This window comes from Dermochelys coriacea, chromosome 11 (genome assembly GCF_009764565.3).
Source record: "Dermochelys coriacea isolate rDerCor1 chromosome 11, rDerCor1.pri.v4, whole genome shotgun sequence".
In the NCBI taxonomy this organism is placed as follows: Eukaryota; Metazoa; Chordata; order Testudines; family Dermochelyidae; genus Dermochelys; species Dermochelys coriacea.
In genome coordinates this window covers 59,927,028-59,941,005 of record NC_050078.2, presented here as the reverse complement: position 1 = coordinate 59,941,005, position 13,978 = coordinate 59,927,028, and the positions used below count along the sequence as shown (strand labels likewise).

At 44.6% G+C, this 13,978-nt stretch overlaps 1 protein-coding gene across 2 annotated transcripts in view; it reads right to left on the bottom strand.

The window, feature by feature from the left end:
• Window positions 1–12,632, bottom strand: part of LOC119863686 (aldehyde oxidase 1-like) — an 88,223-nt gene extending 75,591 nt beyond the window's left edge. The window contains exons 1-4 of one of the 2 annotated variants that reach the window (XM_038422439.2): window positions 12,375–12,632; window positions 10,154–10,211; window positions 5,889–5,985; window positions 4,752–4,860 (exon numbers count right to left, since the gene is read on the bottom strand). In XM_038422439.2, coding sequence (XP_038278367.2) covers window positions 4,752–4,860; window positions 5,889–5,985; window positions 10,154–10,211; window positions 12,375–12,572 — 462 coding nt within the window. In that variant the 5' untranslated portion in view covers window positions 12,573–12,632. The remainder of the gene's footprint in view (window positions 1–4,751; window positions 4,861–5,888; window positions 5,986–10,153; window positions 10,212–12,374) is intronic. The other variant, XM_043505555.1, reaches the window with a different exon arrangement.
• Window positions 12,633–13,978: the final 1,346 nt, after the last annotated feature.

The following is a 13,978-nucleotide window of genomic DNA, read 5'->3' as shown; positions in this document are numbered from 1 at the left end:
ACCTTTGTCCGGGTGGAGGCCCATCGGTCAAACCACTCTCGGTTGGACCACATTTATTTATCACGCTTCCATCTTTCACGAGCCCACTCCTCCAGCATCCGGCCGGCCCCATTTTCTGACCATCATTTAGCCACTGCGACGGCCTCCCTCTGCCCGGAGAGGCCGGGGCCAGCCTATTGGCATTTCAAAAACAGCTTGCTGGGCTTCGTGGTGTCCTTCTGGGAGTTCTGGCTGGCCTGGCGAGGGCAGCGGCGTGCCTTTCCCTTGGCGCGGTGGTGGTGGGACCTAGGGAAGGTGCACGCCCGGCTCTTCTGCCATGACTACACCCGGGGCATCAGCTGACGGAGGGATGCGGCAATAGAGCAGTTGGAACGGGAGATCTTAGACCTGGAGAGGCGTCTGGCCGCCAGCCCCGAGGATCTGCTCCTCTGCAGAGTTGTGCCGGGAGAAGCAGGAGGAGCTCTGGGCCCTTGAGGACAATGGGCCTGGGGTGCCTTTGTTTGATCCCGCATCCGTCTCCTTCGGGAGATGGATCGCAGCTCCCGCTTCTTCTATGCCCTGGAGAAAAAGAGGGAGGCCAAGAAACATGTCACCTGCCTTCTGGCAGAAGACGGCACTCCCCTCACGGATCCGGTGGAGATGTGCGGGAGGGCGAGAGCCTTCTACACAAGCCTTTTCTCCCCGGATCTGACTGATCCTAACGCTTGCAGAGTGCTCTGGGACGGACTCCCGACGGTCAGCGTGGGCGACCGAGACTGGCTAGAGCTGCCTCTCACTCTGGCCGAGTTCTCGGAAGCCCTCCGTCACATGCCCACCAATAAATCTCCGGGCATGGACGGGCTGACCGTGGAGTTCTACCACGTGTTCTGGGATTTCCTCGGCCCAGACCTAGTCACTGTCTGGGCCGAGTCTTTGCAGAGCAAGGTCCTCCCTCTTTCATGCAGGCGAGCCGTGCTCGCCTTATTGCCGAAGAAGGGGGACCTCCGCGATTTACGAAATTGGCGTCCCATCTCGCTCCTCAGCACGGACTACAAAGTCGTGGCAAAAGCAATCTCGCTGCGGCTAGGGTCCATGCTGGCGGACATGGTCCACGCAGACCAGACCTACACTGTCCTGGGCCGCAGCATCTTCGACAACCTATATCTGGTCCGCGACCTTTTGGAACTCGGGTGTAGGGATGGTCTGTCGTTCGCCCTTCTGTTCTTAGATCAGGAGAAGGCGTTTGATAGGGTGGATCACGGGTATCTCCTGAGCACTCTACAAGCGTTTGGTTTCGGACCCCAGTTTGTGGGTTTTCTCCGGGCGCTGTACGCCTCCGCAGAGTGTCTGGTCAGGCTCAACTGGACCCTGACCGAACCGGTCAGCTTTGGACGAGGAGTACGGCAGAGGTGCCCCCTCTCTGGCCAGCTGTACGCTCTGGTGATCGAGCCCTTTCTCTGTCTCCTCCAAAGGAGGTTGACAGGGTTGGTGCTGCGGGAGCCAGAGCTGCGGCTGGTCCTGTCGGCGGATAACGCTGATAATGTGCTCCTCGTGGTCCAGGATCCGGGCGACTTGGTGCAGGTGGAGGCTTTCCAGGACATCTATTTGGTAGCCTCCTCTGTGCGGGTCAAAAGGGTCAAGAGCTCTGGCTTGGTGGTGGGGGACTGGTGGCAGGCGAGCTCCCTCCCACCTGCACTTCAGGCCATCCGGTGGAGCACAGGTCCGCTGCTCTATCTCGGCATTTACCTTTCTGCCACGCATCCCTCTCAGCTGGAGAACTGGCAGAATTTAGAGGGCGGGGTGATAGAGCGGCTCCAGAAATGGACAGGACTACTCCGGTGCCTGTCCCTTCGAGGGAGAGCGCTGGTGCTTAATCAACTAGTCCTGTCCATGATCTGGTACCGACTCAACACCCAGGTCCCGGCCCCGGGTTTCCTGGCCAACCTCTGGACATCGATTCTGGAGTTTTTTTGGTCAGGACTGCACTGGGTCCCTGTAGGAGTTCTCCATCTACCCCTGGAGGAGGGAGGGCAGGGCCTGAAATGTCCGCTTACTCAGGTCCATGTCTTCCGCCTCCAGGCCCTGCAGAGGCTTCTTTATGATGCAGGTAGTCCGGCGTGGAGCATACTGGCATACACCTTCCTGCACCGCTTCCGAGGGCTCCGATACGACCGGCAGCTCCTTTATCTCCATCCGAGAGGTCTTCCGTGAGACCTCTCCAGGCTGCCAGTGTTCTACCAGGACCTCCTCTGGATCTGGAAACTGTTGTCAACGACCAGGTCCGTGGTGGCCACCGAGGGGGCAGATCTCCTCATGGAGCCCCTGCTACACAACCCCCAGCTCCGTGTGCAGGTGGCGGAGTCCCGCTCGGTGCACCAGAGGTAGGTCCTGGCAGAAGTCACAAGAGTCGGAGACCTCCTGGACTACGACCGGGGAGACTGGCTGGATCCCCTGACGCTCGCTCAGCGCATGGGGCTCTCCAGACCTTGTACTCCCCGGCGCATACTTCAGGAGGTGAAGGCCGCTTTGCTGCCCGCTGCTCGGGTTTATCTCAACCGGATCCTGCACAAGAGCACACCCTGCCACCCTCAACCCCAGGCCCGCCGGATCTTTTAATTGGACCCCTGCCCCGTGGACCCAACCGACCCCCTCACCCTTTCACTGAAAGCCGGCTGCACAAGATGCAGCTGGTCTGCTTTCAAACCGCGCCAAGAAAACATCTATACAGGCTTGTGCTCCACACCCTTCACATTCTCATCCTCGTGTCCCGCCCCAACACAAAATGGTGGGACCTCCTGCCACCTTTTGAGGGTGAGGAGCCCCAGTGAGCCAGCTTATATTCCACCTTAGTTCCGAGGCCCGCTGGGGATGTCAGTTGGTGGCTCCTTCACGGAGCCGTGAGCATGGGCATGTTCTTGGCGCGGTTCACCTCAATCCCAGACATCTGCCCCTTTTGCGGTGTGAGGGAAACGCTGGCACACATGTACCTGGAGCGTGCCAGGCGGCAGCCCCTATTCCAGCTCCTCACCAATATTTTATTACGTTTTTGGTTGCACTTTTCCCCTCACCTTCTTATTTATGCACTCCCTATCCGTGGCCCCACAAAGTCATGGGATCTCCTGGTCAACCTCCTCCTGGCCCTAGCTAAAACGGCCATCTATAAAACCAGAGTGAGGAGGTTGGCCGATGGAGTCTACTGTGACTGTGGGGCCTATTTCCGATCCTCGGTCCGTTCACGTATCCGGGCAGAGTTCCTCTGGGTGGCGTCCTCTAACTCCCTTGATGCCTTTGAGGAGCAGTGGGCGCTGTCTGGGGTTCTCTGCTCGGTGTCTCCGTCCGGTTCCCTTCGTTTGACCACACTCCTGTCCCTGTTATTTCATTAGTTGTCCCCCGGAATTATTTGGTATCTAGGTCCTGTGGATCCCCCTTTTAGGCTGGGGAGGATCCTTTAGCAGTGGACGGACTTCACCCGCCCACTTCCCAGATCCCAATAGGATTACTCTCCTATAGCCATCTGGCCTGACCCTGTCACAAGGGTTACAAAATCTGACCTAATTAACACAATGAAAAATGTGACAGATGTTACAAACTTAAATGCCTTCCTCTTAGAAATGTGAGATATTTTGAGAAGAAACTTAAACTAATGTGAAATCTGAACCAGGAAAAGTTATTTCGATATGTGGGTCCAAGCATATCTGACTGGTGGACGATGGGAGCAGATTATCCCACAACTGCCTACTTTGTGGTTCTTACACCTTCCTTTGTGGCATCTGGTGCTGACCACTGCTGGAGACAGAGCATTGGCCTAGCCAGACTATGGGTCTGATCCAGACTAGCAATTCCTGAGTTCCTGCGTCTTTACCTCAGTCTCTTAATATTATATGCAGTGTTGTAGCTGGATATGAGCAAGACAAGGTGGGTGACATAATATCTTTTATTGGAACAACTTCTATTGGTGAGAGAGAAAAGCTTTCGAGCTACACTGTCTCTCTCTCATGCATAGAAGTTGGTCCAATAAAATATGTTACCTCACCCATCTTGTCTCTCTGTCAATATTAGGCAGTCTGCATGAAGGTGCATCTCTAATTAGTCTTAATCTACCACTTTATACTTGTATTATCAAGGTTTCCAAGAAAAGTTAGTCTGACCATTAACAACATCAAACAAATATCAGACTTTTGCTGGCCCACTAAGATGAGTCTCACTGTTTATGTATCTTCTTTGCTGTGCCTCCAACACACAGTATACACACTGTTTAGCAAGCAGCAACGTTGCACATTGCACCTTTTACAATACTTTGTTTTTTAGCAGAGCTGGACAAATAATCCAAAATATTTTCTGTATAGACATGCTATAATTTTAAAGTTAATACCTTTGGCCATTTTGGCAGCCCTTGGGCATTTCCTTGCTGAATTCAAGAAGGTGCCACCATTGTCAGGAGATAACATACCTCTTAGTTAATCATCTAGAACTGTTTTATTTTAGCAAATAGGTTATTCTCATACTATGCTGGAGATTCCTGAAGTTTTTGCAGCATGTGTGACATCTGCTAGATAACTGTACATAAAGACTATATTTTCCTGTCTTTCTCCACCCATTTTAATTTACACTTCAGAATCAGTTTAAAAATCCAGAGTCCTCAGCTATCTTTTAGCAGTGGGAGCAATACCATATCTTTAAAAATCGTAACAGTGCTGTACCACCACTGCCAATTAATCCTAGGCCTGTGAAGGAAGAAAGCAAGCAAAAATCCTTTTACAGCATGCTCTCACCTGAACTGGATGTATCCGGGTTTTTGTGCATCCTATGCCTTCCACAGTGGTGACAGCAACGCCATGCAACGAACATATGGGTAATAGACAGGCATTGGCAGAATAATGTCTTCGGATTGTAAAGGAGAATCAAGGACATTAAATATAATTATAAGCTTTAAAAAAATACGGATTATATGAGCAGTAATTCTTGTGTACATTGTAGGAGTCACATGCCTGATCATGCAAAAGTTGGCAGTTAGGGGCCTGTGCACGTCCCTCAAGCCTAACATTCTATGGGCCAAGAGTATAAATATCCCATCCTTTCCGTCATTTAATCTTTATCTGCCATCAGAAGCCCTATTTGCAGAGCTCTGATGCAGAGGGCGGGAGGGAAGGTCAGAGTGTTTCTTTGCAAGCAACACAGTGAGAAAACAAGAGTTACTGCTGGTAAACCCCCCGTTTCTCCTTCATGACATAGCTTTCACAGAGTTCACTATAGAAGACTAGCTAGCAGTGACCTCCCTGATGAGGTGAGTTTAGCAGTGCCCTGCTAAACAGTGACATAAGCACTGCTCTAAGTCAGTGGTTTTCAATCTGGGGTCCGCAGACTATGTCTAAGATTTCCAAAGAGGTCCGTATCTCCACTTGAAATGTTTTAGGGGTCCACAAATGAAAAAAGCTTGAAAACCACTGCTCTAAATCAGTATTTGCTCAATACAGAGTTGATGTAGCACTCAGAGAACAGCAGTGATGGAGGTGTGAGCTGAATTCCATCAAGCAGACCTAGAGATTTTAGGTAACTACACCCTGTGGATACATGTCACTGAAGCAGCTATCTTCATCACTAAGCCAGTGACAAAGGCATAAGAATGTTAGCCAGCTCATAACATGACTCAGCAGTCTTTCCACTTAAATGATCTTTGAACTGACAAGGCCTAACAGTTTGATTTTTCTGGTAATGATCAATCTAAATTGAATATTAAGTTAAAGTTTGATAAGCTTTTTTTAAAATACAGTATCACACATGAAAACCTTATCTACATTCTTGTTTTTTTTAAAAGAATACTGCCATATTTCCTTCAATAAGCTGAAATTTATTTTTAAAAGGTCATAAAAATTTAGTGTTGTGTTTTCTAGATATTTTGTTAAGGATACCTTATCTTCTTGGAAACTGGTTCATATGTGGAGATCATCACAGTGCAGGCTCCACAGCCACCTCCTCCACAGCCATACTTAGTTCCTGTGAGACGGAGTGAAAGAGCTCCCATTAAGGAAAAAAGCTTAAGGGTATTTAATAATTCTTTTTTTGCTTCTGGTCTGTTCCCAGTAGTTTCCCAGGTTGTGTAAAGCTTGAGGACAATCTTCTTCCTGAAGGCAACAGATATAGAACCTGTAACTGGACAAGTGTAATGGCACATGTATCAGAAGCTCATTTTTGCATTGCTTGAAATCTTCAATTATTATAAGAGCAAAACTACAAAATAAACTGACCAAGATCCTGCTCCCACCAAGTTCAATGGAAGCTGTTGACTTCCTTTGGAAGCAAGAGCAGCCCACAATATGTAAATATCCCACTGGGACAGAAACAATAGTAGATCTTCTGTACAGCTCAAATGTTCTGTTTCAAAGTGGTTGAACTGTATTTTTGTGTAAACTCAGTAACTTGCTGTGTAGCATGGTGAAAAGATTTAGGGCCCAAGACTCTTTTATGGGTGACATAAATTTAACTTAAATATGTAGTTAAGTGCTTTGCTGAATCAGGGCTTCAAAGTAAGTTAGGAATCTAAATACCTTTGTGGATCTGGGCCTTTGTCCTTAGGGCCAAGATTTTCAAAATGGTTGCCATTGAAGTTAATGGGAGCTACTAAGTGCTCAGAGATTTTGAATATCAGGGCACCAAAGACTAAAATGTCTAGATTCCCAGTAGGGTTAAAATGAAACCTTTAGGTTTATTTTGAGTCTGTTAATATCACAAACTAAACAATGGGAAGATAAATGTATTTTGCATGGAAACCATTGTTTATTGAAATCATCATTCTTGCAGGAAATCAGATGAACAAAATGGGAATCAAACAGCTACCTAGGCAAAGTGCAATTCATCAAATTCAAATAGCCAAAAATACTTTTTTCAGCGGTATAACCACAGAACAGGAATTTATTTCAGAGTTGTGAAATATTACAATTTCTCAGAATTAACTGTATAGTATTTGAATGTCATGGGTCTCAAACTGATTTTAAACATTTGGGCAAGTATTCCATTTCATATTTACAACCAGAGCAAACTCCAAAGGCAGAGATTGTGAAAGGTATTTTTCCTCAAGACTTGCTTTGGCCTCTGAGTCCTTTCACTGGCTCACTTTTACATGCTGCATCAAATGTAAATTTCTTGTCCTTTTTGTAAAGGTTCTGCATTCCATCCCAGCCCAAATCTCAGGTCTTGTGTTGTATCATCTGCCTCCTTGCTTTCCCAGTGATGCCATCCTCACCGTCCTATGTATCTCATTTCTACTCACATATTTGTGTCTTCTTTCACCTTGTCCACTATGCATGGATCAGCCTCCTAATCTCAGTGCCAGCTCCCCCCACTAAAATCCCATATTTCTCCTCATTGCCACAGACACTAACCCATGTGAGTCTATTATCGTCTTCATTCCAACATTGCAGAAAAAAAGAGTGATAAAAAGATTCAAATCTGAACCAGCACCTCCTATTGGTTTCCCAGTGACTCTTCTCGTGTCACTTGGAGTCTGATTTTTTAGAAGTGTTAAGCACCCACCTCTTGAAGTCAGTGGGAGCTGCAGGGACTTAGCTACCCCTGGAAATAAGGCTCTTAGGCTATTTAATAGCAGGGAGCATCTTTCTGTTTGTCTTGTACAGCACTGAGCAGGGGACTGGCAGACAAATAATAACGTATTTTTGGTCCTGATTTTAGAAAAGAGTAGGGTAAAAATGTTGCCAATAGCCAACAATACAAGAAAATGTCTGACAGAGGTTCTCCACTTGGTGTGTGGAGTACTTCCTGGTGGCCTGTGGAAGCCAGCTGGTCACATGGTGGTGGCTCTCTCCTTGTTTCCAGCTCATAAATTTAATTAAAACTACATAGATACTTTCCCAATTTTACTCTTCCATGGAAGCAATTGCTTTATTTGCCACAGGGATGTTATGTGATCATGAATGAAACTTTGGAAGGGGAGCCACACAATCACAACTGGGAGAGGAGATGGTTCACAAGTCCCTCTCTCTACTGAGATGTGGTCCACACTAGTGAAGTGCTTGAGGACCCCTGGTCTAAGAAGTTATGGAGTTGGGAGAAAGATTCTCCCACGATTTATGGGGATTTATATCTTGGTTTGTAGAGTCCCTCCTACAAACCAAGACATTTATGCTTACATATAGCTTATCTAGATCCCTTTTGTCTGCTACACTTACAATGTATAAGTAAAGAACTTCTGCCTTTGATGGAAGCTCATCATGAAAACAAGCAGAGCCGTAATCCATGATTAGCACAAAATATTAATGTGCTGTCATCTATTCTAAAGTTCTGTTTTTAGATATAAGACTACTGAGGAACATGCATAGATTGATCTCAAGCAGCATGAAACTAAAAAGGTTTTGTCTGTGCTTAAAAATTAGGAGCTTACTAAGTAATGTCTACAACAAAAACACTAACCAGGAACCTATCCTAGCAACAAAGCACGTTGCCAACTCTGTCCACATATCTATTCAGGGGACACCATAATAGGGCCTAATCACACTATCAGAGGCTCGTTCACCTGTGCATCTACCAATGTGATATGTGCCAGCAATGCCCCTCTGCAATGTACATTGGCCAAACCAGACAGTCTCTACATAAAAGAATAAATGGACACAAATCAGATGTCAAGAATTATAAAATTCAAAAACCAGTCAGAGAACACTTCAATCTCCTGATCACTCGATTACAGACCTAAAAGTCGCAATGTTACAACAAAAAAATTTCAAAAACAGACTCCAACGAGAGACTGCTGAATTGGAATTAATTTGCAAACTGGACACCATTAAATTAGGCTTGAGTAAAGACTGGGAATTTATACACATTACACAAAGAAAAACTACTTCCTTAAGCTTATTTCCCCCCCATCTGTTAATCTCACCTTCTTGTCAACTGTTGGAAATGGGCCATCCTGATTATCACTTCAAAAGGTTTTTTTCTCCTGCTGATAATAGCTCACTTTAATTGATCACTCTCATTACAGTGTGTATGGCAACACCTATTTTTTCATGTTCTCTGTGTGTATATATATCTATCTTCCTACTGTATCTTCCATTGCATGAATCTGATGAAGTGGGTTTTAGCCCATGGAAGCTTATGCTCAAATAAATGTGTTAGTCTCTAAGGTGCCACAAGTACTCCTCATTCTTTTTGCTGATTCAAATTAACACAGCTACCACTCTGAAACCTGTCACCACTGGAGTTCTAATGACACTAGTGGTCAGGTCATCAGTTTTGCACATTATCTAATAAATGGGACTTCCAGCCGCACAGTGCTCTCTTCCACCATTCTGAAGCACCAGCTCAATTCAGAGAGTAAGTGACACTTATTAAATCCTGTATTCACACTTCACTAATACACAGATAATCCACATACAAAGATACTGACTGCAATCTGGTTCTCAGTAAGGATTTAACAGTAGGTATCAGATTACTAAAGCTTCATTATTTTTAGAACTAGATTACAGAACATTAACACAGATTATCTGACAAGGGTAAAATACAGTTTGTTAATCTGCCTCCTTGCTTCAACTCCCCCCACTTACTTGCTAATTCACAGTGGATCTTCTATTAGTTAATAGTCTAATGCACCATTTCCCACAGCTTCTAGCCTCCCTTCCAAGTACCCATGAGGCTTGGCTCATTTTACCTTATTTATTACAAAATCCCTGTGATTTGATAGAAGTGCTATATAAATGCACGGTATTATCAAGGATGTCAAAGCACTTTACAACACTAATCTCTGTGAGGCAGATAAGTATTAATATCTTCATTTTACAAATGGGAATAGATGAGCACAAAAAGGGTAAGCGACATTCCCAAGGTGTCACAGCAAGTCAGTGGCAAAACTTGGCACAGAACCAGATTGCCTGATTTAGCAATGTGTTCTGACCAGTGAACTACAATCCCTTTGAGTTGGAGCTAACATTAAGCTAATTTTTACAATTTAATGGTGTTTGCTATTATTCATAACATTAAAATATAGTCAAGTACTGAAGAGTGTTTGGCTCTTAAAAAGATACATAACTTAATATAGTAATTTTATACAGTTCCAGGGCCCAATCCTGTCATCCTTAATCAGGCAAAGCTCTAATTATCATCAGTGGAAGTTTTTCCTGAATAAAGTCTGCAGGATAGTGCCCTAACTGCATCAACAAGGAAAGGATATGTCTCCTTCGGAGGTAAGACAACAGCATTTGTTCAGGATCAGCATTCTTCTCTACTATCTGCAGAAGGAAGGAAAACAAGCTGTTACAAAAATACTCAGGGTTTATTCTTCAGGGCACAGTAGTCTGCCTTCCCAGCCCCACTTAACATCCAAGTTAAAGGGGGCCAGGAATGGGACTATATATCAGCCTATGCACACATGCTTCATACTTATAAAGACATACAAAACCATGCTGGAGAACTCTCAGAATTGTGAACAGTCTGATGACTGTTGGAAGTGAAGGGGAGCAGAGACTATTCCACAGTGCAGATGAACATGGAAGTATTACTGCAAGGTTACAGATACCAATTATTAAAAATACAAACACAAGAAGAGTTTACTGCATACCCCCAGATCAGAAATGTAATAAGGAAATCAATATTCTTGACAGATTATAGAGCCTCATTATTATTTGAACATAATATGATGAACACTGGAGGGCAGACTAGCTAGGACCGTGCCAGGGATCCCATTCCTCCTAGTTTTACCCACAGATGTATACTGTATTCATTGTACAGAGTATCCAAATGCTTTACAAAATTATAATCTCCCACCATACTCTCAAATGGGATGGCTGTAATGAATGCTATGACCATTAACAATATTTGTAGCGATCCATGCCAAGAAAATGTTACACAATGGTAATCAGATTTTATGCATCAGGGAATAAACTATGCAGGTCAGGAAGTCTTCACCCTCTTCATCCAGCACTACATAAAACTGACTCAATGCAATCTTCACTCTGTGATGGTCTCTGACAGAGTAGGAATACTAAACTACCTGGAGCAATAGCATCATCCAGAAACTCCTACATACCTATCTGATTAGAGGAATCCTTATCCCAGTATCTTGAATCAGCTAAACCTTGAAGTAGTGTTTAATCAATAGCCAGTTTAAGTAATTATATTCCCATTACATCAATGTTCTATTAGGCCAGTAGCTTCCATTTCATTCATCATATTTTGTTACATTTTGGCATTTCCATTAGTGACATTTGCCTTCCTATCTTCTCCACATTGCACTGTGTCAAGAAAATGTATATTTCAAGCAAAACACATATAATTTTCAATAATTTTTTTTGCACGCATGAAATCCTGAAGGATATTTTCAAAGGATGAAAAGAGAGTTTGGCACCCAACTGCCACTGATGTTCCAGGAAGGGCTGGAGGCCTAACTCCCTTTTGTGATTTTGAAAATCTTCCCTCCTCTGGCATAATCATCCACAGGAATCTTGTGAGAAACCAGGCAGCAGGAAGGAAAGTGCATGATCTTCAGGTCTGCTGTGGCCCCCCCAAATTAACACACCATCACTTTAACACTGGTTGACAACAGCCCTAGAGGGGTTATGGGATGTTCGTTTGGGGATGAAATGTTATTGTTCTCCCATGGCTTTTTGAAAAGCTCGGTGGGGTGGAAAGCTCAATGACAGCTACTCTTCTAAACTTCACACCACTTAAGGTATACGATGTTAGTTGGAGTGGAGCACACTTCAGCTCCATGGCACTCTAGATTTTAGACAAAAGAAAAATAATTTACCTAGCACTGATATGCATAGAAAGTGCCATGACAAAAAATGTATGGGGAGAAAAAAATGCATCTTAGGGGGCAAACTGCATAAAAGGAAGACACAAGGCATTTGTGTTAAATATTTAACTTCCTGATCCTGATATGAACCTGGAATTAACTCCAAACTTTCACTCTTAATTTGCCGTTCTCCTTAAGCTCATTGCAAACAAAAAATGTATGCAAAACACTCTCTGTGTGGAAGTGACAGGTGAAGAGACTATTTAGAGCACAGGTTTCAGAGTAGCAGCCGTGTTAGTCTGTATTCGCAAAAAGAAAAGGAGTACTTGTGGCACCTTAGAGACTAACAAATTTATTAGAGCATAAGCTTTCGTGAGCTACAGCTCACTTCATCAGGAACTCCTAACCTATCTCCAATCTCCCCTACCCTCCAGGATCATGCTTCTTCCTGATGGAAGCGGCGATTACATCGCTACCTTAGCGCTATATTGGCTGTTTACTGTTCTGACCCTGCAGAGGAGAAAGGGAAGTGGCGGTGGAGAACTGCCCATGGAGCCGGAGGAACTTGGGTCTGTGTGTCGGGTTGCCATCACATGAGAAATGGTCAAAAGGCCACTCCAACGCCTCCCGGCCCGTCCCCAATGCCCCGCTCGCTTACCTTCCTCCCATTCACATAGAAGATCAGCTTCTCAGGCCCCGCTCCCGCTGCAGCGGGGAGAGACATTGCGAGACGCAGGAAATCACAAGTCCCGTCCCCGCAAAGCAGCTGCGCTGTGCAGTCCAGCGAGCGAGCGATGAACCCCGGGGGGCTGGGCTGTCTGTGAACTCGAGAGGCGGGCGGCAAAGTCAGTAACATGAGAGGTCGGGGTGGTGGTGCTGTGACTATCCGCAAATGTAACTAATAGACATAAGCAGGCCCATAGCTATAGCTAGCTCCCATCCCGGTGCAATCCCTGATAAAAAGCCCATCCTGCTCCAAACACTTTCAAACCTGGGTCGCCGCCAGGAAAGTCAAAGACAGTGGTTTACTCTCGCCAAGAAAAGCAAATAGCGTTACTGTTCCCCGGTTTTTTGCTGGAATAACTTGCATAAATCCTGGCACAGAATTTAAAGGAACCACTTGCATTTTATAGTATTACAAACTGTTAGTTCATCATCTCCTGTACCTGTTATAAAAGGGTGGCATCACCCCCCCCAACCCCCATTAACATACCATCACCATGGTCCAGAATGCAAGGAACTGAAATGGCCAATCCTAAAAATGAATGATTTATCAAAATAAGATTGCTGTAAGATTAGAGAAAAACAAAGATACACAAAGACATTACTCCTCTATATAGACCATTACTTAATTATTATTATTTATAACTATGCTAGCACCAATTATTTGTATTATTTATTGATAGTGCTGTATACCCTAGAGGTCCCAGCATTATTGTGCTAGGCACTGTAGAGGCTCCAGCTGAGATAGGGACCCCATTTTGCTAGGCATCACATAAACACAGAGGAAGAGCCAGTGCCTACCCCAAAGAACCTACAATCTAAACAGAAAAGACAGATAAAGAGAATATTATCCTCATTTTCACAGACAGGGAACTGTGTGATTAAGTGACTTGCCAAAGATCCCATAAGAAGTTTGTGACTGAGCCAGCATCCAAATCTCAGCCCAGCGTCTTACCCACAAAACCATTTGCAGAAAAACTATGTAACCTGTTCTTAGCTGCCTGTTGGTGAATACAACCAAGCCCATCCTTATTGCCACTTCAGACAAAATGAAAGCATGTATAGAGACATCAGTGTAAATATGCATAAATAAATAAATAAATAGATAGATAGATAGACCATTTTCAAAAGCTAAAGAAGTGTTTGAGTCATGAGAGAAAAAGTTAAAAAAAGAGAGAAAGGTTGAAAATGGAAGAGCTGATTTTTAAACATTGCAATCACAATGGGGACATGGACAGCTAACCCCCCAAGCAAGCTCATGGGTCAGATGGATCCCATCCATTCGCAATACTAATATTTTCTCCCAACAATTCAAGCACAGTTTTAGAAATCAATTGAAGCCAAAGTCAAGGGGAATTGTGCTCAAGATAAATTCACATAGCAGAAGATAGGGCTGTCTGGATTTATCAGCAAAGCATTTTTCTATTATCTATGTTTATTTTATCTATAATTTACTCATTACAATATTTTTATTTTTTTAAAGAAAGTAATTGAAATAAAACATGTACCTGTTTGCTGCCAATGCTGCTATAGTTGCAA